We start from the raw sequence: 26,237 nt of genomic DNA on the forward strand, positions 1-26,237 counted from the left end.
GGAGAAGAGGACTGACCCTCGTGTGAACATAAGGTAAGTATGTGTATATGGTGGTGTGGATGTATGTATTAAAGTTATACTTTCAAGGTGTGTGTCTTATGTTTTTATTGGGGTATTTTTTTAGTAGTAGTACTACAGGTACCAGCGGGCCCGGTTTTCCGCCGCATGCTGGTACTTGTGGTTCTCCAAGTACCAGCTTGCGGGGGAGGCTTGCTGGGACTTGTAGTACTGCTACTAAAAACAATATTCAACACTTTCAACAAAGGCTATCAGCCTCCCATCCGCAGCCCATGGATGGGGGGGACAGCCTCGGGCTTCACCCCTGGCCCTTGGGTGGCTGGAGGGGGGGGGGACCCCTTGATTGAAGGGGTTCCCACTCCTCCAGGGTACCCCGGCCAGGGGTGACTAGTTGGGTATTTAATGCCACGGCCGCAGGGCGCTGTATAAAAGTGACCCCCGGCTGTGGCATTATCTGTCCAGCTAGTGGAGCCCGGTGCTGGTTTCAAAAATACGGGGGACCCCTACGCTTTTTGTCCCCCGTATTTTTGGAACCAGGACCAGGCGCAGAGCCCGGTGCTGATTGTTTAAATATGGGGGAACCCCTGTCAATTTTTTTCCCATATTTTTGCAACCAGGACCGGCTCAAAGAGCCCAAGGCTGGTTTTGCGTAGGAGGGGGGACCCCACGCAATTTTTTTTTTAAGTTTAAACATTTTTTTTTTTTTTTTACAAGGTGCACAATGAAGCCCAGCACGGATCTCTCAGATCCGGCCGAGATTCATTGTATTAAAGTCGGCAGTGTTTTACAAGTCACTCACGTAAAACACTGCCTAAAAAAACGAATGACATCGACATCGGAAAAACGGAAAATGCAGAATACGACAGCTTAGTAAATTAGCCGTAATAAATTCAAAAAGTTGCAAATTTACACTTGCGATGTCATTCGTGATTGAACTTTGACCTCAAACCGGAAAATACGAATCTTAGTAAATTTACCCCATTGTGTCACTTACTGTCAGTGATTCATCGGAAGGCTAGGTCATTTTAGGTTAATTAGTTTTATTTCTATTCTTGACCTCTTAGCTAACAAGCTACTTACTATACAGTGTGCCTGAGTCATCATTCCCCATGTTACGTCAAAGCATGAATAGCCTTATTCATGAGATGTGCAGGCCATTGTCCATAAAGGTATGCATATGATGGAAGCGGGTCAGATTTTAGCACATGACTGAACAGTTATTAGGGCAAATGCTCATCAAAATTTCTAGTTAATTTTAAAGTAGATTATTAGGCAACGAAGTCTAGTCAGTATTTAATATGATGACAAAAAAGCCTGAGATTTCAGTGTTGTGATGTTTATACGAGGATGGTAAAGATAAATATGGCTAATTTAACTAAACATGATTCTAAAGATATTAAAAAGTGGAACTGTCACTATGAACAAAAACTAAGGCCCTCATTCATCATGTATCGCATTTGAAAAGCTGTTCGCAGGCAGTTCTGCAAATGTGATCCCAAGTAGTGCAAATGCAGTAGATGGTGTTAAACATCAGCTTACTTAGGCTGGTCGTTTGCAGGACGGCTTGCGAGGCCTAGGAAACTGCATCCCGCGACGCAGTCCTTGGCCTTGCCACTCCTGTTTCCCAAAAATGCCGGCCGCACCCGCCCCTCCCCCAAAAATATCTCCGTCTATCAATCTGGCAGAGGAGTGGGCAATATTGCGATGCAATTGCAGGACCTGTTCTGCACATGCGCAGTTTTCCGATAATCAAGAACTGCGATGAGGATCGCAGGAGCGATCCAAGTTGAATAACCCTCTAAATCCACTTTACTTATTTCTAGAACATGTATACATAATACTATAGGTGTACAACAGTTAGTAAACACACTGGTACATAAGATTCTATTATCTGCAGAGAGTAGCTACGCAGACTGGGGTAATTTCTTCCTGAGTTCGCATTAGTCACATGAGGGCGCCTTATGCGAATTCAGAGCTCCCTGCTTTGTGGGAGGGGGCACAGATCTTTTCTACCTTTAAAAGGACATGAGTATTTCATTAATCATAGAGATGCAGGAAATTAGATGTTTGGAAAAACCTCTGTGCCGAGTTCCTTCAAAAACTGTGTGCAAGTGTACCTAGAAGAATTGTTGCTGTTTAGAAGGCAAAGGCTGTTCATTCGCTTTGCATTTTGTTAATTGATAAAACAACGAGTTTTATGGTAAGAACTTACCTTTGTTAAAACTCTTTCTGCGAGGTACACTGGGCTCCACAAGGATTGGACAATGGGGTGTAGAGTAGGATCTTGATCCGAGGCACCAACAGGCTCAAAGCTTTGACTGTTCCCAGAATGCACAGTGCCGCCTCCTATATCACCCCGCCTCCCAGCACAGAAGCTCAGTTTTTAGTTAACCAGCCCAATGCAGTAGCAGGAAAAGAGACGACAACAGTTAGTAGCCACATACACCACACTCTCACGACAAGAGAAGTGTCAGCGGCTAATGCCATACCAACCCAAAGAAGCTAAGTGCGTCAGGGTGGGCGCCTTGTGGAGACCAGTGTACCTCGCAGAAAGAGTTTTAACAAAGGTAAGTTCTTACCATAAAATACACTGGGCTCCACAAGGATTGGACAATGGGGATGTCCTAAAGCAGTTCCTTATGGGAGGGGACGCACTGTAGCGGGCACAAGAACCCGGTGTCCAAAGGAAGCATCCTGGGAAGCGGCAGTATCGAAGGCATAGAACCTTATGAACGTGTTCCCGGAAGACCACGTAGCTGCCTTGCACAATTGTTCAAGGGTCGCACCACGTTGGGCCGCCCAAGAAGGTCCAACAGACCGAATAGAATGGGCCTTAATGTGAACAGGAGCAGAGAGACCGGCCTTCACATAAGCATGTGCAATCACCAATCTAATCCATCTGCCCAGGCACTGCTTGTGAGCAGGCCAGCCACGTTTGTGAAATCCAAACAAAACAAAGAGAGAATCAGATTTTCGGATAGATACATAGATACGGAGAGCCCGTACTACATCCAAAGACTGCTCTTTGGGAGACAAATCAGGAGAGACAAAGGCCGGAACCACAAACTCCTGATTAAGGTGAAACGAAGAAACCACCTTAGGTAAATATCGGGGACGAGTCCTAAGAACCGCCCGATCACGGTGAAAAATCAGATATGGGGAACTACAAGACAAGGTACCCAGATCCCACACTCTTCTAGCAGAGGCAATAGCCAGCAAGAACACCACCTTAAGGGAAAGCCACTTAAGGTCAGCTGAAACAAGGGGTTCAAACGGAGGCTCCTGCAACGCCTCCAAAACCACCGAAAAGTCCAGAGGAGCCACAGGCGGGACATAGGGAGGTTGGATGCGCAACACATCCTGAGTGAAAGTATGAACATCAGGCAAAGTCGCAATTTTTCTCTGAAACCACACCGACAAGGCAGAAATATGAACCTTTAGGGAGGCCAGACGCAGGCCCAACTCTAGGCCTTGCTGCAGAAAAGCCAAAAGCTTGGCTGTACTAAACTTGGAAGCGTCATAATTGTTAGATGCGCACCAAACAAAGCAGGAATGCCAGACCCTATGGTAAATCCGAGCAGAAGCCGGTTTCCGGGCCCGCAACATAGTTTTAATAACCTCTTCAGAAAAACCCTTAGCCCTCAAGACGGAAGCTTCAAAAGCCACGCCGTCAAAGACAGCCGGGCTAGGTCCTGGTAGACACCGGGGCCCTGAACGAGGAGGTCTGGGCGTTGTGGAAGTAGAATTGGACGCTCTGACGATAGGCCCTGCAGGTCTGAGAACCAGTGCCGTCTGGGCCACGCTGGAGCTATGAGAAGCAGATTTCCTTTTTCTTGCTTGAACTTCCGAATTACCTTGGGCAGGAGTGACACCGGAGGGAACACATACGGCAGCAGAAACCTCCACGGCACCGCCAGCGCATCCACGAATGCTGCTTGAGGATCCCTTGTCCTGGCTCCGAAGACCGGAACCTTGTGATTGTGTTGAGACGCCATCAGATCCACGTCTGGAAGACCCCACTTTTCCACGAGGAGTTGAAACACTTCTGGATGGAGGCCCCACTCGCCGGCATGCACGTCCTGACGACTGAGAAAGTCTGCTTCCCAATTCAGGACTCCCGGAATGAATATTGCCGATATGGCCGGTAGATGGCTTTCCGCCCAACGTAGAATCCGTGAGACTTCCTTCCTTGCCAAACGGCTTCGAGTGCCGCCTTGATGATTTATGTAAGCCACTGTGATGGCGTTGTCCGAATGTACTTGAACAGGACGGTTCTGAATTAAATGCTGGGCCATGTTCAACGCATTGAAGACTGCCCGCAATTCCAGACTGTTGATCGAGAGGAGAGATTCCTCCTTGGTCCACCGACCCTCAAGGGAGTGTTGCTCCAGCACCGCGCCCCAACCTCTTAGACTGGCATCTGTCGTCAACAGGACCCAGTTGGATATCCAGAAGGGACAACCCCTGCACAATTGTTGGTCCCGGAGCCACCAGTGTAGCGACAGACGGACCTCCGGAGTCAAGAAGATCATTTGAGATCTGATCCGGTGAGGCAGGCCATCCCACTTGGCTAGAATTAGCCTCTGGAGGGGGCGAGAATGGAATTGAGCATACTCCACCATGTCGAATGCTGATACCATTAGGCCCAGCACCTGCATTGCCGAATGTATCGACAATTGCGGACGAGAAAGGAAGCAACGAATCCTGTCCTGAATCTTCAGGACTTTCTCCTGAGACAAGAACAACCTCTGGTTGTGAGTGTCCAACAACGCTCCCAGGTGCACCATGCTCTGAGCAGGGACCAGTTGATGAGCCACCCGTGGGCTTGTAGAAACCGAACCGTCATATCCAGATGACGCAGGAGAAGAATTGGGGAATTTGCCAGGATTAACAAGTCATCCAGATACGGCAGTATCCTGACCCCTTGACGGCGGAGTACCACCGTCATCACCGCCATAACTTTGGTGAAGACTCGCGGAGCCGTTGTTAAACCAAAAGGTAACGCCCGAAACTGGTAATGTAGGTTGCCAATAGCGAACCTCAGGTATTGTTGATGTGACACTACTATAGGAATATGCAGGTAAGCATTCTGTATGTCCAGGGAGACCATGTAGTCCCCAGGTTCCAAGGCCAGAACTATAGAGCGAAGGGTTTCCATACGGAACTTGGAAACCTTCACAAACCTGTTCAATGCCTTGAGGTTGAGAATGGGCCGGGATGACCCATTCGGTTTCGGGACTAGAAACAGCGGAGAATAGTACCCCCGGCCCCTCTGAGCAAGAGGCACCTGTACGACGACTCCTGTATCCAGGAGAGTCTGTACCACCGAGTGTAGAGTTTTTGCCTTTGTCTGTTCCGTGAGGTGGTCGGTATTTGAAGGCTATGGCGTAACCTCGAGTGACGACTTCCCGTACCCAGGCATCTGAAGTGGTCTTCAACCATTCCTGGGTATACCCTAGAAGCCGGCCCCCCACCCTGGGAACCCCCAGGGGGAGGCCCGCCCCGTCATGCGGCAGGCTTATCGGTCTTGGCAGCTGGCTGACGGGCAGCCCAGGCTCTTTTGGGCTTCGGCTTACCAGGTTTGGAAGTGCGGGCCTTCTTATGGTACGCCTGACCTTTTGCTTTACCTGAAGGACGAAAGGGGCGAAAGGACGTACCTTTAGCCTTCGACACAGAAGGAGCGGTATTAGGCAGACAGGCATTTTTGGCAGTAGCCAAGTCAGCCACAATCTTATTTCTATATCGTTTTTCTAGAGTCCAGATCCACAGACCAGGATCTCAGCCACAATATCCGGCAAGCCAGGACTGGCGTAGTAGAGGCCTCGGCTGTTAGGATACCGGCATCAGAAGCCGCCTCTTTAATATATCGAGAAGCTGTGACAATATATGACAAGCATTGTCTAGCATGGTCAGAAGAGATTTTAGCTTCTAACTCCAAGGCCCATGCTTCAATAGCCTCTGCAGCCCATGTAGCTGCAATAGTGGGCCTTTGTGCAGCACCCGTGAGGGTGTAAATCGCTTTCAGACAACCCTCCACACGTTTATCCGTAGGCTCTTTCAGAGACGTGACGGTAGTGACAGGTAGAGCTGAGGAAACCTCCATCCTAGCCACATGCGAGTCCACTGGAGGAGGCGTTTCCCAATTTTTAGAGAGCTCTGGCGCGAGGGGATAGCGAGCCACCATCTTCTTTTGAGGCACAAACTTCGTACCTGGGTTTTCCCAGGGTTCCTGACGTATATCCACTAGGTGGTCAGAGTGAGGTAAAAAACTTGCTTAACCACCTTCTGACGCTTGAACCTATCTGGTTTCTTAGGAGGGACGGATGGCTCGGGATCATCCGTAATCTGCAGAATTAACTTAATAGCCTCCAAAAGATCAGGAACATCCACATGTGAACTACCCTCCCCATCAGCCGAATCTGAGTCAGAACCTGAGGGGTCAGTATATGTGCCGTCTTCATCAGACGAGATGTCAGTGACAGCAGTGGATTGTGAGGAGATAAGCGCTCGCTTAGAGGACCTCTTGGTCTTAGGCGAGCGTTGGTCAGACTTTTTAATAGTCAAGGACTGGTTCAACTTCTTTAATTAAGCAGATAAATCGTCCGCCCACGGCGGGTTAGCTGCAGGGACCACATACGGTTGTACCGGCATTGGTGGTCCTATAGGGGGAGTTAGTTTATAAACTAGCGTCTGCAGAAGTGTGGAAAAAGCGGCCCACGGTGGGTCAGTATGTGCCTCCGTTGCCACAGTCCCACTGGGGGGCAAGGAGCCCCCAGAACCAGAGCCGACAGCTGCTATATTCTCCTCATATGGCCCCGTGGCGTCAGCAACACCGGCAGTGTGTTCCGCCCCAGAACCGTTACCCTCAGAAGCAGACATGATATAACTTGCAGTATGAGGTAACACAGTAAATTATCAGCAGCACTATACCTCTAAACCCAAACCCCTGCATAGTGTAGTCAGCACTAGAAGAGATAAAGGAGAGATATGGTGACTAAATCACAGAGAAAAATATGTAATACAGTATATCTTTGTGAAAATCCTATATTAGATAACACCTGACGCACCAAGCCCCCTCAGGTTATGGAATATAGGGATAGCAGGTTGAGTGAAAGACACGAAATGGACACCACTCAGCTATCAAATGCACACACAGAAAGTCACAGTTTGTACAATGCAGAGGTTATTACTGACAATAATAGTGCACTGGACTAGCTTACACAGCTATATAACAATAGATATAACAGTACACAGTAAGAACTGGATGTATATCACAGGGTAATTGTACTATAAAACCCTGACTAAGTGCACTCTTTCTTAACTATCACTGTCTAAAAAGGTAGGTAGAATACTTAAGTGTCATGTAAAGGCACAGCGCTGACAACCAGGCGGCTTTACATAGGAGGATTTGCCCAAGCTGTCCCAGGAACAGTGAGCTGAGGGATAATGGCGCCGCAGACACTGACAGGGAGTGAGGAAAAGACAGATATGCAGCTCCAGGGCGGGAACACTTGCTAGAAATGGCGCCCTGGGGCTGGGGGAGGGGCTTCAGGTCTAAGCTTTATCCCCTCTGCTGGCAAAACCACCGGGTACTGTGGGCGATATAAGAATTGGTTTAGAGAGAAAACCTGACCTGCGCCCATGCCCTGGTGATCTAGTGGTATCGCCTGTACTGCCACAGTGTCCACCGCCAGCGCGTGCGGCCCGCCTCCCACTGACCGTGCCGGATCGCGATAAAGACCGGGTCCCGCAAGCGGGACCCACTTACCACCTCCCAAAGCGCGGCCACGCGATCCTGGAGAGCCCCAGCCGTGTGTGTCTAACGTGAAGAAAACCGGAGCCTCCGCTGTAGGTACCCGGCAACCAGGGCTCGGGAGTGTACAGCGCCGCTGGGGAGAGCTGGAGCTGCAGCAATGAATGTCACAAGATATTTACCACCGCTGCTGCCCTTGAAGTCTTCACTTTTTACCTCATAAAAAGCTTTTCTAAGGGCTGCTTGAAGCAGCCCCTCTGTTCAGTGCCTGCTTACTGCAGCACCAACTTACAAAACTGAGCTGTGCTGGGAGGCGGGGTGATATAGGAGGCGGCGCTGTGCATTCTGGGAACAGTCAAAGCTTTGAGCCTGTTGGTGCCTCGGATCAAGATCCTACTCTACACCCCATTGTCCAATCCTTGTGGAGCCCAGTGCACCCCGCAGCAGAAAAATAAACTATGAACACTTCTATTTTTAAAAGCATTCTTACCGGGGCGTGGCCTGGCTGATGAGGAAACCGGCCACGTTTGTCTGGAGCTCCAGCTTTTCAGGGGTATAATTTATCTGTACCCATCTCTTTCTGGCCCCTTACCTGCCTCTTTTGCCGCCCCGGACCTTGCTGCACCCCCTTGGGGAAACGGACATAGGCTGCGGAGTCGGGGAGCCCCCTTCCGAGCTCCCGCGGACTGGGGCCTGACCGGATCCCTTAGGCCGGGACCTCAATTTCGTGCCCGGGCTGGTGCGCGTCACAGGACGGCTATACGCGGCTGACCGCCGCTTCTCCTGTACCTCGGAGCCTTGGCAGCTGCCGGGCTGCCTGCTGCTCTCTCTGCGGCTCTCTGCGGCTAGCTCAGCTCTCTCATCAGGCGGGAGCCTGTCAGTGAGGCCCGCAGCCCGGGGAACCTGGAAGTTGCCTGGCGGCCATCTTGGAAGAGGGCTGCTTGTTGGGCACTACAGCCTGTGTGTCCCTCTACAACAGGCATTTCTTACTCAGTGCCCTCTCTCCCTCCTGCCTGCATTTCACAGAGTACACAATAGTGACAACTTACAACAGCTCACAGAAGGCTCCCTGTTATTGCTATTGCTGTCCCCTTCTGTTAAAAGTTTAAGCAGTTGGCTGACTGCATATATGCTGAGAGCTTGCCCCTTTTTCTTTTTTTTCTTTTATTTATTATATATTGCTGGGTCTCCTCTACACAGCCGCCTGTGCACGATAATTATGTAATTGCAGCACCGCATCCCTGCCTCACCCGTTGCTTTTATGACATGATATGACGATTCCCCTTCCACGTGGAACTCTCTCTGATTGATATATTATACACCTCTGCTCGCATATACACCCTCTTTGCCTTTCATAATAATCTTCGCTATGCCTCCCAAACGCAATAAAGGTGAGAAGGCGGTATCTCAGGTGGCATTTTTTAGACCATCCCCCCTCGCCACTAAGTCCAAGGAAGAGAAAAATAAAGTCTCTAAAGAATCCAGCCAGGTACCCTCGCCATCCGTGAAAACGCCCCCTCCTATGGTAGCTGGCAGATCAGCTAGCTCCCTTGAGGACACTGATTCACTCACAGTGGGCGTGATGAAAAGTTTACTGACGCAGTTTAAGGACGAAGTGGCCGCGGAATTTAGAGCTACCATGAGAGACTGGCAGAAATCTATAGATGAGATTGGGGGCCGCACTGACAGTTTGGAAACGAAAATGGGTGAGGTGGTAGCCTCCCATAACGATCTTATTTCCTCACACGAGTTGCTCCATACCGAAGTCTCGTCCCTTAGAGATAAAATCTCCGATTTGGAGGACAGATCGAGACGTAATAATCTGAAGCTGCGTGGAGTTCCGGAAAATGTCTCTAACAGCGCTTTGAATTACTTTGCGGTGGAACTTTTTGGTAAGCTTCTCCCTTCCCACAAAAAGGCGGACCTCCTTATTGATCGCATTCATAGGCTTCCCAAGGCCAGGAATGCTCCGGATGGGGCTTCCCGTTATGTACTTATGAGGATGCACTACTTCCACGTGAAGGACGCTCTTTTAAAAGCTGCCAGACCCTCGGAAGAGTCTGCAAAGTCCCTTGGTTCACTTCAGCTGTTTGGTGACTTGTCCCGTGACACGTTGGCAAAACGGCGCTCTCTACACCCCATCACCTCCATTTTGCGTAAGGAGAATATCCTATACAGATGGGGCTTCCCTACAAAATTGCTGATTGTTCGAGAGGGTTCCACTGTGGTAATTACGAATGTCGAGGAAGGTAAAAAGATCCTCGCAAAATGGAACGTTGCAAACTTCTCCCCACAAGCATCTCCTGACCATGGTCTTCAGCGGGACTGGGCCTAGTCGGTGGCGGATACCTGAGTATAATTTACATCTCATGTTTGCACTGTTCTCATGTATGTTTAACTTAGTCATATCTCATCAGTAGCTCTATGGATATAGTTATGTTTATCACAAGGTCTCCTTCTGTTTTATAACTATGTTCTATGTTCGTTCAGGAGGTTTTGTGTTTTTCAATGTGTGTTTTGGGTCCTTTTCCCGCCCGCTGCGGTTGCCTTCAATTTTATTCTTATGTAACAACCCGTTGATTCCCCCGAGCGTTTATTGGCTTGGAGGGAAGGAGATCCGGAGGGGCGGGACTGGAGCATCGTAGAGCTACGTTCTAGATTACTTATCTCAGGGTGTTGGCGGTTAGGCCACTACCCTCGTTAGTTTAGTTTAAAGTCGCCATGGTTAGGCGTCCAACTGTGCCCCCAAGTGGGGCAAATTCTTTTTCTCTTCTGTTTTGTCTTTTCCCTCTTTTCTTCTGCCCTCCCCCTCTGATAGATGATCCTCCTTGGTACCCAAACCAGAATGATATACGTGCAATGTTTAAGTTTGTTACATACATTTTTACTTTGTTCTAAGTCGCATTACAATGGTTAACATAGTATCTATGAATGTGAAGGGGCTTAACTCCCCACATAAAAGGAGGTTGGCACTCAATTATTTTCACAAACTTAAAGCGCAGATAGTTGCTATTCAGGAGACACATTTTATTAAGTCTGCACCTCCTCAGTTCTTTAATACGAGATTTCCACATTGTTACCTCGCAAACGGACCAGCGAAGAAGGCTGGTGTTGCAATATTAATTTCTCAACACTGTTCGTTATCTTTTACTTCACAATATATCGACCCTGAGGGGAGGTTTTTAATTGTATCAGGTAAACTGGAAAATAAAGAGGTGACTTTGGTGTCCTGCTATGCCCCCAATACCAAACAGCTGATGTTCTGTAGGAAACTCTGCACTAAAGTACAATTAACCAAAGGCGCGTTGCTTCTGCTAGGCAATCTTAACCTAACTGCGGACCCTGAGGTTAATAACTCGCGTAGGCAGACTCCGCTCTCCAGTCAACTTCGTAAGAATGCTCAGAGATTCCGCCAGCTTTTGGCGGAATATGATTTATTGGATGTATGGCATGTTAAACACCCGACAGTCAGGGACTATACCAACTATTCACATGTACACTCCACATACTCGAGAATAGACTTTGCTTTGGCGGACAAATGGATCACAATCCATCAATAAAATTTCTATTCTCCTCATGTCGTGGTCCGATCATTCCGATCATTCCCCATTATTAATTAATTGGGATATAGCAAACAGATTAGTCTCCCCGGGCCCTTGGCATTTAGGTAAACAGAGCCTTTTGAATCCAGAAACTAAACAAGCTATACAATCCACTATTGCCCATTACCTCTCTGAGAATTCTCCCCAGGACACGTCAGTGTTTAATTTTTGGTGTGCCCTCAAAGCAGTACTACATGGTACTGCAATACAAATAGCGGCGAGACTCAAAAGGGACTATCGAAGAAAACTTGATCTCGCTGAACTTAAGGTTTCCTCTTTGGAGATCTCTCATAAGAGTGACCCACATAATAAAATTCTTCTGAAAGAGTTGCAGGTCGCTAGAGATGAGGTCAATTCTTTTTATTTAGCAGAGGTCCACCGAAACATATATAGATTAAACCAAAAGTTTTATGCACATGAAAAACCGAGCCAGTAAGTTACTGGCAAGTAAATTACGGGGCAGGAAGGCTAGGAGCAAGATACATACTATTTACTCGGATAGTGGAACGAGAGTCCATGATCCTGATGGGATTGCGAAAGTCTTTGCGACTTATTATTCTAAACTTTATAACTTAAAAGATGATAGCTCTACCTTCCAACCTACCAATGGTGATATTCGTGATTTTCTTGATAGTCTTGATCTCCCTTCGCTGTCTCCGGAGTTGTGTAAGGTTATTAGTTCCCCCTGGACTTTGACTGAGATAGAGGAAGCTATAGACTCTCTACCTGTAGACAAGACACCGGGCCCAGATGGATACCCTTCAGCTTTTTACAAGTCCTTTAAGGACAGTTTGGCCCCGGTGCTGCTCTCAGTATTCAACGAAGCTTCAGAGATTGGTAGCTTTCCCAAAGAAATGTTGGAAGCTCAAATCATAGCCATCTCTAAGCTGGGGAAACCCCCTACCTCAGTACAAAATTTCAGACCAATCGCTCTCTTGAACTCAGATCTTAAAATATATGCTAAAATGGTAGCTAACCGCATTAGCCCTTTTCTCACTTCCCTTATTAGCCCTGATCAGGTTGGCTTTGTGCCGAACAGATAGGCTCCGGACAACACGCGACGGGTGATCGACATAATTGAATATTGCTCAGCAAAAAGAGAACCTCTTCTAGTTCTTTCATTAGACGCCGAGAAGGCGTTCGATAGGTTGCATTGGGACTTTATGAGGTTGACGTTAAAAAAGTTTGCCTTCACCGGACGGATCATGGACTCTATCCTAGCACTCTATTCTATGCCCTCGGCGAGGGTTTATGTAAATGGTTGCACTTCTCCGAGTTTTAACATCACTAATGGCACGCGACAGGGGTGTCCTTTGTCTCCCATTATCTTTGTTCTGGCAGTGGAACCCCTGGCTGCTATGATTCGGTCTCAAGATTTGATTAAGGGGCCAGTCATCGGAGGCGTAGCACACAAAGTAAGTTTGTTTGCGGATGATGTATTATGCTTGACGAACCCCAAGGAATCTCTCTTAGCTCTGCACAAGGTTCTCCACCATTACTCAGATGCATAGGTGTGCGCAGGGGGGGTGCCTGGTGCGCACAGGCACCACCTAATGTCTGGCACCCCAATCTCACATGCCTGATGCAGCGATAGCCGAGCAGGCTGATTACTGTCCCCTCTGCGCTGCACCCTGTCAGGACTGCATTACTGACCGGACGCCTGGGTTAATCAAGGGTGCCACTGCCACCGGCTTTCAAACTCCCGGCTCCACCTCCATGTACAAAAACAGCGTGATGTGATTATGTCATGCTGCTCACCCGCCCACCCGCCACATGCCCACCTCTCTCCTTCTATGCTATGCCAACGCCAGCCATTGATGAGGAGCAGCATGCAGCCAGCGAAGACAAATTCAATACTGGCGGCCGGCAGCAGCATTGACACGTCACTCGTTTTTCCATCAGCAGTAGTACTAGTCTGTGACTGTCAGTGTCAGTGAGTGACTGACTTGTAAGTAAGCTGCTGCAGCTTGCAGGGGAAAGAGAGGGGGAGCCAGACCAGGCTGAGGAGGAGCCGTATAATTGCAGTGAGTACCATCAGGGGTGTTTGTTTGGTGCACCCCATAACATCTGACAATGTATCTGCTTTATTAGGATTGGTACAAGGGTGGATATTTTATATTGCGTTGACCGTCAATAGATGGTGCTAGGCACGCCCAAAAGGCGGTGGTAGACACACCCTTCCGACGGTGCACCCCCTAATAAAATGTGCTGCGCACGCCTATGCTCAGATGTCTCTTATTATAAGCTTAACACTTCTAAAACTGAGGCCCTGCCATTACATATCTCTTCAGCAGAGGTTTCCAGGATGAAGGACCTATATAGATATGCCTGGCAGAACTATTCATTGAAATATCTAGGAATTAATTTGTCTGGTGAGAATGAGTTGATTGACCGTAATTTTAACCCTTTATTGAAGGCCTTTGCGGAGCTGACTGGGGAGTGGACAATGCACGAAGTTTCATGGCTAGGTAGGATTGCTGCTGCTAAAATGGTCCTGCTCCCAAAACTAATATATTTGTTCCGTGCCATACCGAGGCCCCTCCCTAAACTGTTATACGTTAAATTCAATCAAATTTTGACCAGGTATGTTTGGAGGGGCTCACGAGCAAGAGTTGCTAAAAGGACCCTGATTCTACCCAAGCATGCTGGAGGCGTTGCTTTCCCTGATATAGAACTGTATCACATGGCTTGTATCTTAAGTCAAACTAGGGATTGGTTTGAAATCGGGAACCCGAAATCATGGGTTTTGGTGGAAACCCATTGTATGCAGCCAGTCGTGCTCCCTGACTTATTATGGCTGCCTTTTTCTGTTGCGCGAATTAGGACGAGGTCTTGTAAATCTGTTGAAACCACTTTGGGAGCATGGCACAAACTGGTAACATCTTCAGATGAGATAACTTTACCGTGCTCTTCTCTGTCACTCGAAGCCCTCTCTTCAGTAATCTTTAATATTGATTTGAGGGATTGGAGGAAAAAGGGCCTCTCCTCTCTAGGTGATTTATATACAGCGGGTTCCCTGATGTCCTTTTCTCGACTTCAGGAGTTGTTTGGGATAAGGTCACAGGATTTTTTCAAATACTTGCAGGTGAGAAGTTGGTTGCATTCATTCCCTACATCTCACAGTGCTAAACCCTCCCCCCCACTTTATATTAAGCTCCATATGGTATCCCCAATGTATAGGGGCGGGATCTCGTGGTGGTACAATCTCCAGCTAGCAAACGTTAAACAGAATAAATTAAGGGCCCAGACCCTATGGGAAAGGGACCTAAATAGGACTTTCCCAGATAAAGAATGGGATGATATATTTAGAACTTGTTTTACGATTTCAAAATGTATTAATCACTCTGAAATGTTTTTCAAGCTTATTCAGAGGGCTTATTTCACTCCAGAAAAACAACATAGAATTTGGCCCTCACAATCCAAATTTGCTGGCGAAAGTGCGGTTACACGGGACTTTCATGTTTTCTGGAAATGCCCTTTACTCGGTCATTTATGGAAAGAAGTTTTCAATTGATTAACACAGTCCTGTGTTCAAATATCCCCCTAGATCCTGCTCTAGCATTATTCCATATACACACAGAACATCTCCCTCCAGGCGATAAGTATGTTTTGGGACATATTTTGGTAGCTACTAAAGCCGCTATTGCACAATTATGGAAAACAGATGCCGTTCCTTCCTTGACGGTCATTCAACAAAAAGTTCATAGGCATTTTCTTTACGAAACAGCTGAAGCGAAATATTCATCTTCTTCACCTTCCATCCTCACGAAATGGTCTAGCTGGTCCACATGCATTGTCGGTCTAGCTCATCCATTTGTGGCCGCCCCACTATTTGATTTGTCAGAGCTACATGTTTCATAACCTCCTGTATCTCCTTATGCTTTGTATACTACTCTATTTTTAATCTTGTGACCTTCTTAGAAGTCTATTGTAACCTAACGATTACCGGACCAACTGTATGTTATCATATTTCTGGTATTTGATTATGACCCCCCCAATGTTTTCCCTATTTCTTTTTTCTGTTTCCCCGATTCCTGTACAAAAATTCTCAATAAAATTGAAAATTCTCAATAAAAATAAAAACGAACACGCTAATCTAGCTATCTATCTATCTATATATATATCTATATATATATATATATATATATATACATATATATACAGTATATACGCACACACACACACACACACACACACACACACATACATATACACACACACACACAGACACACACACGACAGGATAAAGTACTGAAGAAAGATAACTATCTTTATACATCCATATGTTCATATATATTACATAAGTATACATTTGCACACACTTATGGTACCAAAGACCACCGTCTAAGACTCCAGTGATCCCCCCAGGGAAGGCTCAGTCATTATATACACTCTTGCTGAAAATGAATGTAGCTGAATGGCTATTAGGCAAACCTTCCAATGGTTTGGTTGGGTCTACTACGGTATGCCGGCGTTCGGGATCCCGGCAGCGGGGCGAGCGCAAAAGATCCCCTTGCAGGCTCGCTGTGGGCACGGTGGCACGCTATGCTATTTATTCTCCCTCCAGGGGTGTCGTGGACACCCCAAAGGGAAAATAGTTGTTGGTATGCCGGCTGTCGGGATCCCGGCGCCGGTATGCTGAGCACTGGGATTCCGACAGCCGAGATATCAAGTGCCGCCCATTTGCTTTAGTTACTGCTGTTAAATTGTTGGGAGGTATGTGCTTAGAGTCACGTCCCTGCTATAGAGGTGTACTAAACTGAAGCAAGGCATTATTAACATTTTCCATTTCACAAGTACATTAAACGTTACTGTTTTTAGTTATTTACCTTTGATATCTGTCTTTTCCTGGCGACCTGTGTTGTATGCAAATGATAAGCAGGAGAGACTTTAGACAGGTATATGAGCACAGCACTTAGAATGTAGTCTCAATGATGAAAGCCCTTTCTGTTTGAATACACTGTCCATGAGTCATATTTTTTTGTAAGTATAAAGCCATCACAGCATGGATTTGTGTGGAAGTGAGGTCCACCTTAAGCCCAGTACCCACGGGCCGATGCTGGAGAGATGTGTGCTGAGCGAACCGCTCAGCACACATCTCTCCTGCCGCTCAGCACAGCGCGATCTGTGCTGAGCGTGCGGGGGGAGACGGGGGGGGCCGCTCATTTCACCCAGCGGGTGAAGTGAGCGACCCGCTAGATTGGCCTGCATGCAGGCCAATCTAGCAGCAGCGATAGCGATGTGCGGGGACGCGCATCGCTATCGCCGAGGGGGCTACACACGGAGCGATCATGCCGATATTCTAAGCAATCTAGTCAGATTGCTTAGAATATCGCTCCGTGAGTACCCCCCTTTACTGAGTCATAAATGTCGGAACAGTGACAATGCCACCTCCCCCCACGCCAGCTAGCTGAACTCTCAGAAAGCAGAACAAATTTGACTCCTTTTACTATTAGATTTCCCTTATGTTTGTTTTTACATCAGTTGATAGATGAGCTCATTAACATCTAAAGGACCTAACAGATCTTTCTAAAGTGCTCTTGCTCAAATATTTACAAGTAAATCTGAAGCATACAAACATTCCTGCAAGGTAGTTATTTATTGAGCAAATATTTTTCAATGCAAGAAGCCTATTTGGAATTCAAGGACTATAAAGGCATTTACTATTTGGTGACCACAGGAACATAGCCAAAAAAATGCTTTCAAGAACAAAAGACATGTAAGACATATTTGTTAACATCCCACAGTTATAAATCTTATAGCGTTAAATCAAGATAAGAACAAAGTAATCAAACCAGTTTGTTTTCTTAACTTTGCAATATCTTTTATTCTATTTCATAGGGTTTATTCTCACATTCTGGACGTGATACATCAAACTTCCTTGCCATCTGTACACTGCTTTACACGATGGCCCAGATTTATCAAGCCTTGGAGAGCGATCAATTGTACAGTGATAAAGGGTCTAATTCAGACCTGATCGTAGATGTGCGAAAAAACGCACCTCTACGATCAAAATATTTTTACAAGCATGGGTACGCCCAGCACATGGCAAGTCCGCCCTGCATGACGGGTCCTGCCCCCTCACTGCGCGCGCCGATGTGCGAAAGCATCGCACAGCCACAATGCTTTCACACCTGATGAGTACCTCTCTGCCTACGCAGCCTAGCTGATGAGGCAGATGGTTACCCACCATGTATCTAGCCACAGCGGCTGCGTATGACCAGAAACATGGCACTGCAAACAGTCCAGACACGCCTGCGTTGTCCGGACTGCACCCCCAAAACGCTGCCACAACACCCTGCAACCGGCTCTGCCTGTCAGTCAGGCAATGACGATCGCACAAGTGAGACACCGTTGCATCTCACTGTGTGCACACACACGGTGCGGCTGCTGCGTGTGCGCACACAGTACAGGGCTTCAGCGACAGGTCTGAATTAGGCCCAAAGTACGAACCAACCAGCCCCTAAATGCCATGTTACAGGCTGTGTTTGAAAAATGACAGTTAGGAGCGGATTGGTTGGCTTGATAGGTAGTCCCTTGTTAATTAGCATTTTGTACAGGCAAACCGCTTACCACATTGAGTTTATTTTACTGCCACTGGCCAGGGAAGGGAAGTGCTGTGCAGGGCCAGACTTGGGATTTTTATTAAATAAGCAGGGATGCTTTCGCCTGCAAATCTTTTCTCTCACGGCAATCACACTCTTTGATACATAGGATGTTTTTTGCCAGAGAGATAGGGTAAAAACAGAGGGGGTCATTCCGAGTTGTTCGCTCGCTAGCTGATTTTAGCAGCATTGCACACGCTAGGCCGCCGCCCTCTGGGAGTGAATCTTACCTTAGCAGAATTGCGAACGAAAGATTAGCAGAATTGCGAATAGAAAATTCTTAGCAGTTTCTGAGTAGCTCGAGACTTACTCCTACACTGCGATCAGCTCAGGCCGTTTCGTTCCTGGTTTGACGTCACAAACACGCCCTGCGTTCGCCCAGCCACTCCCCCGTTTCTCCAGACACTCCCGCGTTTTTCCCTGACACGCCTGCGTTTTTTAGCCAACGCCGGGAAAACGCTGAGTTACCACCCATAAACGCCCCTTTCCTGTCAATCATTTACCAAACACCAGTGCGACTGAAAAGCGCCGCAGACGCTACAGCAAAACAGCTAAGTTTTTAGTAAAATAACTAAGCGCATGCGCTCTGCATACCTTGCGCATGCGCAGTTAGCGACTTATCGCAGTATAGCGAAAATCGGCAACGAGCGAACAACTCGGAATGACCCCCAGAGAGTGTATATTTTATCACATAATTACTTCAGAAAGTCACATAAGGGCATTTTCCAATAAAAGATAATAATAATAATAATAATAATAATAATAATGATGACAAATCATAAACTGATTCCTATTTTGACATAACAAAGTAATGGTTCCCTTCACATGTAATTATGAACAATACTTGACTTTCAATTATTTTTGTAACAAGGGTGATGGGCTGGTAACCTTGCATAAACCTGATAATAAATGGAAAAAGAACGGAAACGACATTATTTTAGTGGAAAAAAAAAAAGAAATAAAACTACAACTAAAACATTTATCAATGCAATAAACAGTCACTGTAAGCAGAAAAAAAAACATTTACAGCGCGTTAATCACATCATTATTAACAGTGCATGAGTAATGCTCTGTAACATTACGTGTTGGCTCAGTATATGCAGACAATTAACTCAATCACTTACAATGTATTGTTCTGTACACCACTTCCTGTAACCAGAATTTTCTTCTTGTTACTTGGTGTTTTGTTGCTAAGAGATCCAGTGTCCATACAGGAAGCTGGGAGTGGGAGCACAGGTCTCAGAACGTTCTCTATATTTATATACAACTGGGCAGCATAGTCGATCTGGCCTCTGGTGTGACCTTTACATAGTTTGACAGTTCTCAATCACATTAAGAAAATATACATGTTAATATGGAAAGCAAAGATTGGGAACAATGTATTGTAATTAGTTTAATCCTGTGTTACTGAATTTTGGAGATGTAACATTGTTTTCTTAATTAAGATAACAAACTGCTCAGCTAGCTGTTCAGTAAAACACAAGGGGCCAAATGGAATAGAGTGAGAGTTTCAGAAAGTGAGAGATTTGGTAAGGTTTTGCAGTTTTTTTTTAAAGTGCCAATCATTTACACAGCAAGATCAACCTGGTTTTGCTGTATAAAGGATTGCCACTTAAAAAAAAAATCTGAAAAACCTTACCAAATCGCTCACTTTCTGAAACTCTCCCTCTATTACATTTGGCCCATGGTATTTTCTTATTAATTTGGTGGGGAGACGGTTAGATACAGAATGTGATGATACTATTCTTGTCTTTACAGCCTCACCATTCATTGTGCAATGACATACTGTGCATCACTCAACACTGGTAGTGGGCACAAGAGCAGTGTCGGACTGGGGTATGTAGGGCCCACCAGGGGAATGCAGTGGTAGGGGCCTATGTAAGGGGTGTGGCCAGTCTGCAGAGAGGGTGTGACCTGCCACCTCGTTGCTTTGACTAACCAGTAAAGAGTGCAATGTCTGGGCCCCTTCATAAATATATACAGTAAATTCAGCTGCTGCATGCATGATAATGTACCAGATTAATAACAGCAGTGCACTGTAGAAAATAAACCATAGTCCAGTATAAGGTAACATATGTATGATGTATAAATCAAGTGCACAGCCTGGAACCTGAGCCTTAGAGCAGGAGGTGGGGCCCCAGGCAGTGGGGGCCACCGGTGGTTTCCCCTGTACCCCTGTGGGCCAGTCCAAGCTTGCACAAGAAGATGTGAAGTCAATCATCAAGGGCCCATCCTGCTCATGGATAGGGGGAGCGTGACCCACTCTAATTCCAGGGGGGGGGGGGGGGGGAGTCTGATTGATGTGAATGCATTTTATGGCAAATGAGTGGGGTTTTATGGCATGTGAAGCAAGAGACTGACATGAGTGGCATTTTGGATAAGTGATATCAAGGTACCAGGGCATGTTGGGGGTGTTTTTTCATTAGTAAAGATGGTAGAAGGGCCATGTGTGCAGTATAGCAGATTGCCCATCTGGAATTTACACAGTTTGGTATATGACACCAGCGAAATCCCCAAAACCCCGAATTTTAATGATAGAACCTATTTAGCCCTATTAAAAAAATGAGAATACCACACTGTAATTGTATGCCGGTAATGTCTGGCACTGTCTTCTGGGTGGAGTTTTAGTGGAAAAAAATCCCATTTAATGTAACAAAAATAAGAAATACAAATGGGTGGGGGCTGGCTTCTATAGAGAACTGCCTTACTCATAGGTCAGGCAATGTAATGCATATCATGTATAGTGTTAGCATAAGGGTCATATACCAAGGCAGCATATGACATTATGATGAACAGTGGCCCAAGCTGTCTCTTGTAGCAGCAGATGTGTATTACACATGCCATGTCACGCCTTTAGCAGGTCATGTGTGTATGTAAATCTGCTTAAATAAAATTGTTTATGAAGTGTGTAGTCTAGTACCTATAATGTTTTAATGCAAAACAACTCTGAACAGGTAAATAAGTCATACTGCCTGATTCAGCAGTTGTCCCATATGTAGGATATTGGTATCAGAGCCGTAACTTGACTTTTTGGTGGCCTGTGCCAGACAGAATTGACGCCCCCATGACAAGATTACTCCCAGAGAAAGGCTATGCTATGATACCCCTTCCCATATATATATATATATATATATATATAAATCCTCTGTATACCACATTCATGCTCTTAACTTGAGAGCTCGATGTTATTCAGTTACAACTCCCTTTATTAAATAAACACATTTTCAATATACTGCCATACCCGGGATTCAAACCTATAACCTCTTGCATTCTAATCAAAAACCCTATTAATTAAGCTTTTTGATCCTGCATGAAAACTATGAACACTATATGATATAATAATATCATAATCCGCATTGCAATTGAGCAGATCTATGTAATGCTCAGCCACATCCAATCTCTTGCAGCCACACACTACATACAGTAGATCTGCTCAGCCGCAATGCTGATCACTTTTTCACAAAGTCCAAGTTAAGCTTCAAAAAGTTAGAATTATCTACCTTTCTATGTAAGGGCAGATAGTTAAATGAATAGATTGTATGACTGCAATGCAACATGCAATGGGTTTGAATCCTGGGTATGTCAGCATCTTGACATGCAATAAAGTACAGTGTGACTGAATAACAAAGAAATCTCAAGTTGAGTTCATGAATGTTGTATAGGTATTAGCGACAGAAGGGGTGGGAGAAGGAGACCGCTGCGGTCAGGAAATGCTTGGCTTCGAAAAAAGGGGGGAAGCTGCAGGTGAAAGTAATTAAAACAGATAATTGACAAGTGCCGCTAACAGCGCCCCATACCTTGCACCACTACGCGCGGTGCTCCCTCCGCACACACCTAGTTACGACCCTGATTGGTATAACCCTAAAACATAGATGAAGGCTGAGAAAAAGCATATCTTATGTGAGGTTTCGGTTATTTGACTGGTGGTCGGGAGACCGCCGGTCACTATACCAACGCCGGGATCCTGAGCGGGTTAACAGCCCAAGGTTCGGCATGCCGACCAACAGGGACTATTCCACAACACCCATAGAGGATCCCGCCGTCGGTATGGTGACCAGTGGTCTCCCAACCGCCGGTCACACGAACCCAACCACTTACGTGTACTACTGCATTACACATCAGTATAGCTCTATATATCACGTGTAAGGACTGAATTACAAATTGCATCTATCAGTTGATTTTTTTCTCATAATTAACATGTAAAATACAGGTACTGTACTAAATAACAATGTAATTAGTTTTCCTGTAGACATAACTTTACATGTAAAGGATGGCTCAGTGATTAGGTGTGGCAGTTATACAACATTAACAATAAGAACATATCCTTGAATGAATCAGCGTACATGTTATGCTAAACACCTGGCACAGAGTGATGTCTCGTGGACAGGAAGGCTGTGCTTGGTTCTGTCCAGGTCATCAGGGGTCCCGGGAGGGGTGGGCGGGTACTAATTACCCAGGCCCAGGCCTCTTGAGGGGCCCAGCGGGGAGACTGGGAAAGCTGCTGAAGGATGATGATGGCAGCAGGCAGCGCTGCTTCCCGATGCTAAACAAAGTGCTTTACATTAGGTTTTCACTGGAGGGGGTGCCACCATTCTGCCCACATTTGACCAAGCCATCTTCAGTACCCAGACCCCCATGGCTGTCTGGACGCCCTGCATGTCACCTGACTATACAGAATTAACATTAAAGTATGGCTATTGCATCAACCAAAGAGAAATACACATTCTCATAGAGAGCAATTGGGTAGGAAACAAATACGCTTTAGCAGTAATAGAATTACACATGATTGTTTCTCAGGTGTAAAACAATAAGCCATGCTAGCGGAATGTAATTAGTATGAACCGCAAGTGGAATAAATGACTCAAGAAACCCATCAAAAAGACCATACCATCCTGTCTCAGTATGAGACATTAAATAAGATTATGCCTTAATCCCATCATTCTGCAGACATAAACCAGTGTAATGCCTCCCTGATGCGCACATGTAACATATAATGAGTCACTATCCATATGCTTCCATTAAACCTACTGGCTGGGTTTATGCTTCATATCCTAAATCACTTTGTACATTATACTTGTTAATCACATGAATAAGGAAATTGCTGAATATTCTACTGTAAGTAAATGTAATATTTGTCTGTGTGAAGCTAACGGCCAAATTGCTCCCAAATACTGTGTGGCTACCATTCATGCTATTGATCATATGATCAGTCATTAGCCGAGGAGACATAAACTTGGGAGTAGAAATCGGATTTTTAGAATAATTATAAAAAACGGCACTTAATAATCCATCTCTAAAAGTTACTTAAATCCAGCTGGTTCTGCATATATGCCTCCGGTGGCTAGATGTTTTGTTTTCATTATTATTTATTTTTAACTCCTCCATTGCAAATTATTGTTATATATTTAGCAATTACATATTTTTACTTAGATCATTTTCACTCTACCTTTAAATATAAAATCTACTTGCTTCAAACTGAAATCATTTATTTCGAAAGCAAAAAGCTTTTTAAAAATGCTGACAGCGGCGTTTTGTACAGGTGTCCGTCCGTAGGGCTTAATAAAATAGCTTTCCAAATAAAATACATTTCCTTTAAATGGAAATCATGCACACTTCAAATATGACTTCCATGTGGGAACATTATGGCAGCGTTGTGTTATTTCCAAACGACACGTGAAGTAAGCACAAATAAATGGACCAGAATATGAGTAAAATCACAAATGCCCTGGGTACGGCTTACCTCCCCTCTCCGTTACAATTCTACGTGGCTGTACTACTGCCCAAATGTTGGGAAGGATAAAGCAGCAGTGACAGTGTTGTGCCACGTGCACCTGCCAGAGTGGCTGTCACAATGCAGAGGTGGTCTAGCCAGTCAGATACACCATACACGGCCCAGGGATCATGATTATATCCCCAACAGGCCCCCTTTGCAGGTAAGGGTTCTGATTTTTGGGATGTAGTCAAAAAGGTTAACAATAACAATGACAACACCACAATGTCAACAATTATGATATCAACACTGTTAAAACAGGTATTGACGGCTGAAATGGTGACATTGTCATAATGTTGACATTAGGGTAAGGCTGTGGTGTTAGAGGGAGTTAGGGTTAGGCAATAGGAGGGGAAATACTTATCAGAATGCCGGAGGAACATAGGTCTGACCCTGACATGATGGTCACATGACCCTTGTGATGCAAAAAACACCATTGGAGCAGTAAGGATAATGTCAACATTGTAACATATGGTCAACATTGACATTATGACCGCGTCGACATGACGAATGTCGACTTTATGACTGTCAACATTTCATAGCCAACCCCTGAGTAATTTGAGGCAGCATGGTATGGGGTTATTAGAAATAGTACAGGGAGTTTAAAAAGTCCCTCCGCAGTGAGTCTTCCGCAGTGATCGCTGTCACTGGCTGCAGATCTCCCCTGCAGCCATGGGAGGTCAGAGAGATAAAAAAACACTTTCAGCACTTAGGGTGGTATCCAATTAGCAGCTGTAATAAACTGCAGCTAATTGATTCACCAGGGGATACCCGGCATTTATCGGAGATTATGCTTCAGTTGCCTCTGGCACACAATGCATTATACCCGGTAACCAGCCCTCAGAGCTGCGATAACACATGGATTTGGATCATCGCCCAAGAACAGGTAATTTTTTGGGTGAAAAAAAGAGTTATAGCCAGATAATGACCATAGGGATAAAATAGCCTGTTATATTTTGGTAGGGAAAGTAGTGTATCTAATTGTATACCCCCCTATATATAGATAAGTATTAACAAATTCTCTTTTATTTCATGTTAATAGTGTTTAACAACAATTATGTTGTCATATTACTTAGCACAAAAAGTCATTGCGGAGGGACTCTTTGAACTACCAGTAAACCATTGTATTATTATTATTATTATTATCATCATCCTTTATTTATATGGCGCCACAGGGGTTCAATTACAGAGTACATAAACAAAATAATCAAAACAGGAAAAGAGTGACTTACAGTTCAAGACAATACAGGACAAGTACAGGGTAACTAAACATAGCTACATCAGCAGATGACACGGACATAAGTATCAGGGTGGCAGAAACCCGCAGGATTTGGTGCTGTTGAAGATGGTTTAAGTAAGCAAAGGATAAGCACATGAGGGTTGAGGACCCTGCTCGTGGGAGCTTACATTCTAAAGGGGAGGGGCAGACAGAAAGGGGTGACACAGATAGAGTAGACAGGGAGCGTGGAACAGAGGGTTAGGACGAGATTAGGCTGGGTTTGGGTATTACATTGGTGATATATGTACAGTATTAATGTTAAAAAAGTAAAATATCCAAATTGAAATGAAGTGAGCATGATGCCTACAGAACAAAATTTCAGTTATCTAGTTACAAATGGAGCCAGGCTCGCCATTGCATACAACACTGGCACTCGGATAAGGTCGTGTTAAATAACAACAAACAACCTAGCATCATGCAGGCTTAGCTCCAGTATCCAATAGGTCCAGTATCACGTAGGGTTATAATAACTGGTCTGTTATAGCCCAACCCCAAATTCTAAGCTGCACTAAGAAAGAGCTGCAAGAAGTTTGTGGATGGATTTGGAGACCGTTTATGTTTAGTTGAATTGAATAAAGCACTAATAATATCCTACCTATAACCCACTGTGACCGGATTACAGTGGAGCACCAGGCCATTCAGGACAATGGCAGAGGGATCATCTTTCCCTGCTGTCACGCAGAGTGTATAAGCCCCGACAAATGATCATACAGTAAGAAATAAAGCAATGTGAAATCTATGAGCATTCTAACACAATTGAGACCTTTGCCATGTTTTCTTTTCATTCTTTAGATCTGCAAACTGCTGTACCATGGACTATTGATACTGGGGTTTGGCCTTTTTTGTAATTTGAATGGTGAATGTATTTAACCTATGTGTAAGACCGTCTTGCACAATATGGACCTCATTCAGAGTTGGAGAAAAACATATTTTGCCTATGTTTTATTACCCACAAAATGCATCTTTTGTTTTTTTGTCAGGTCACATTTAAACGTTTGCGACAACTCTGGGGAAAAAGATTACTTTATGTTCATGCTAGGCGGATGCAGGAAGGCTCATTACTGATTCGCTGGACCAGTCTCGGGGATAAGTGCATGCATATATGTGAACTGAAAGCCCAGGCATGACATGATGATGATACAGTGTGCATGATCAGGACCAGGAATATCATCCTCGTGTAGCAAAGGTGTGCTCCATTTAAGCAAATTGC

The 26,237-nt window shown here is 45.5% G+C and overlaps 1 protein-coding gene across 6 annotated transcripts in view; it reads right to left on the reverse strand.

Annotated features, from left to right (window-relative positions):
* The window catches only part of PDLIM4 (PDZ and LIM domain 4), a 520,316-nt gene that overhangs the window by 216,137 nt on the left and 277,942 nt on the right, over positions 1 to 26,237 (reverse strand). For 5 of the 6 annotated variants that reach the window (XM_063928187.1, XM_063928188.1, XM_063928189.1 and 2 more), the window contains one exon: positions 16,203 to 16,229. The exons of the other annotated variant lie outside the window; for it this stretch is intronic. In XM_063928187.1, the coding sequence (XP_063784257.1) occupies positions 16,203 to 16,229 (27 nt within the window). The remainder of the gene's footprint in view (positions 1 to 16,202; positions 16,230 to 26,237) is intronic. 6 annotated transcript variants of the gene reach the window in all.

Source organism: Pseudophryne corroboree, chromosome 6 (assembly GCF_028390025.1).
Source record: "Pseudophryne corroboree isolate aPseCor3 chromosome 6, aPseCor3.hap2, whole genome shotgun sequence".
NCBI lineage: Eukaryota > Metazoa > Chordata > Amphibia > Anura > Myobatrachidae > Pseudophryne > Pseudophryne corroboree.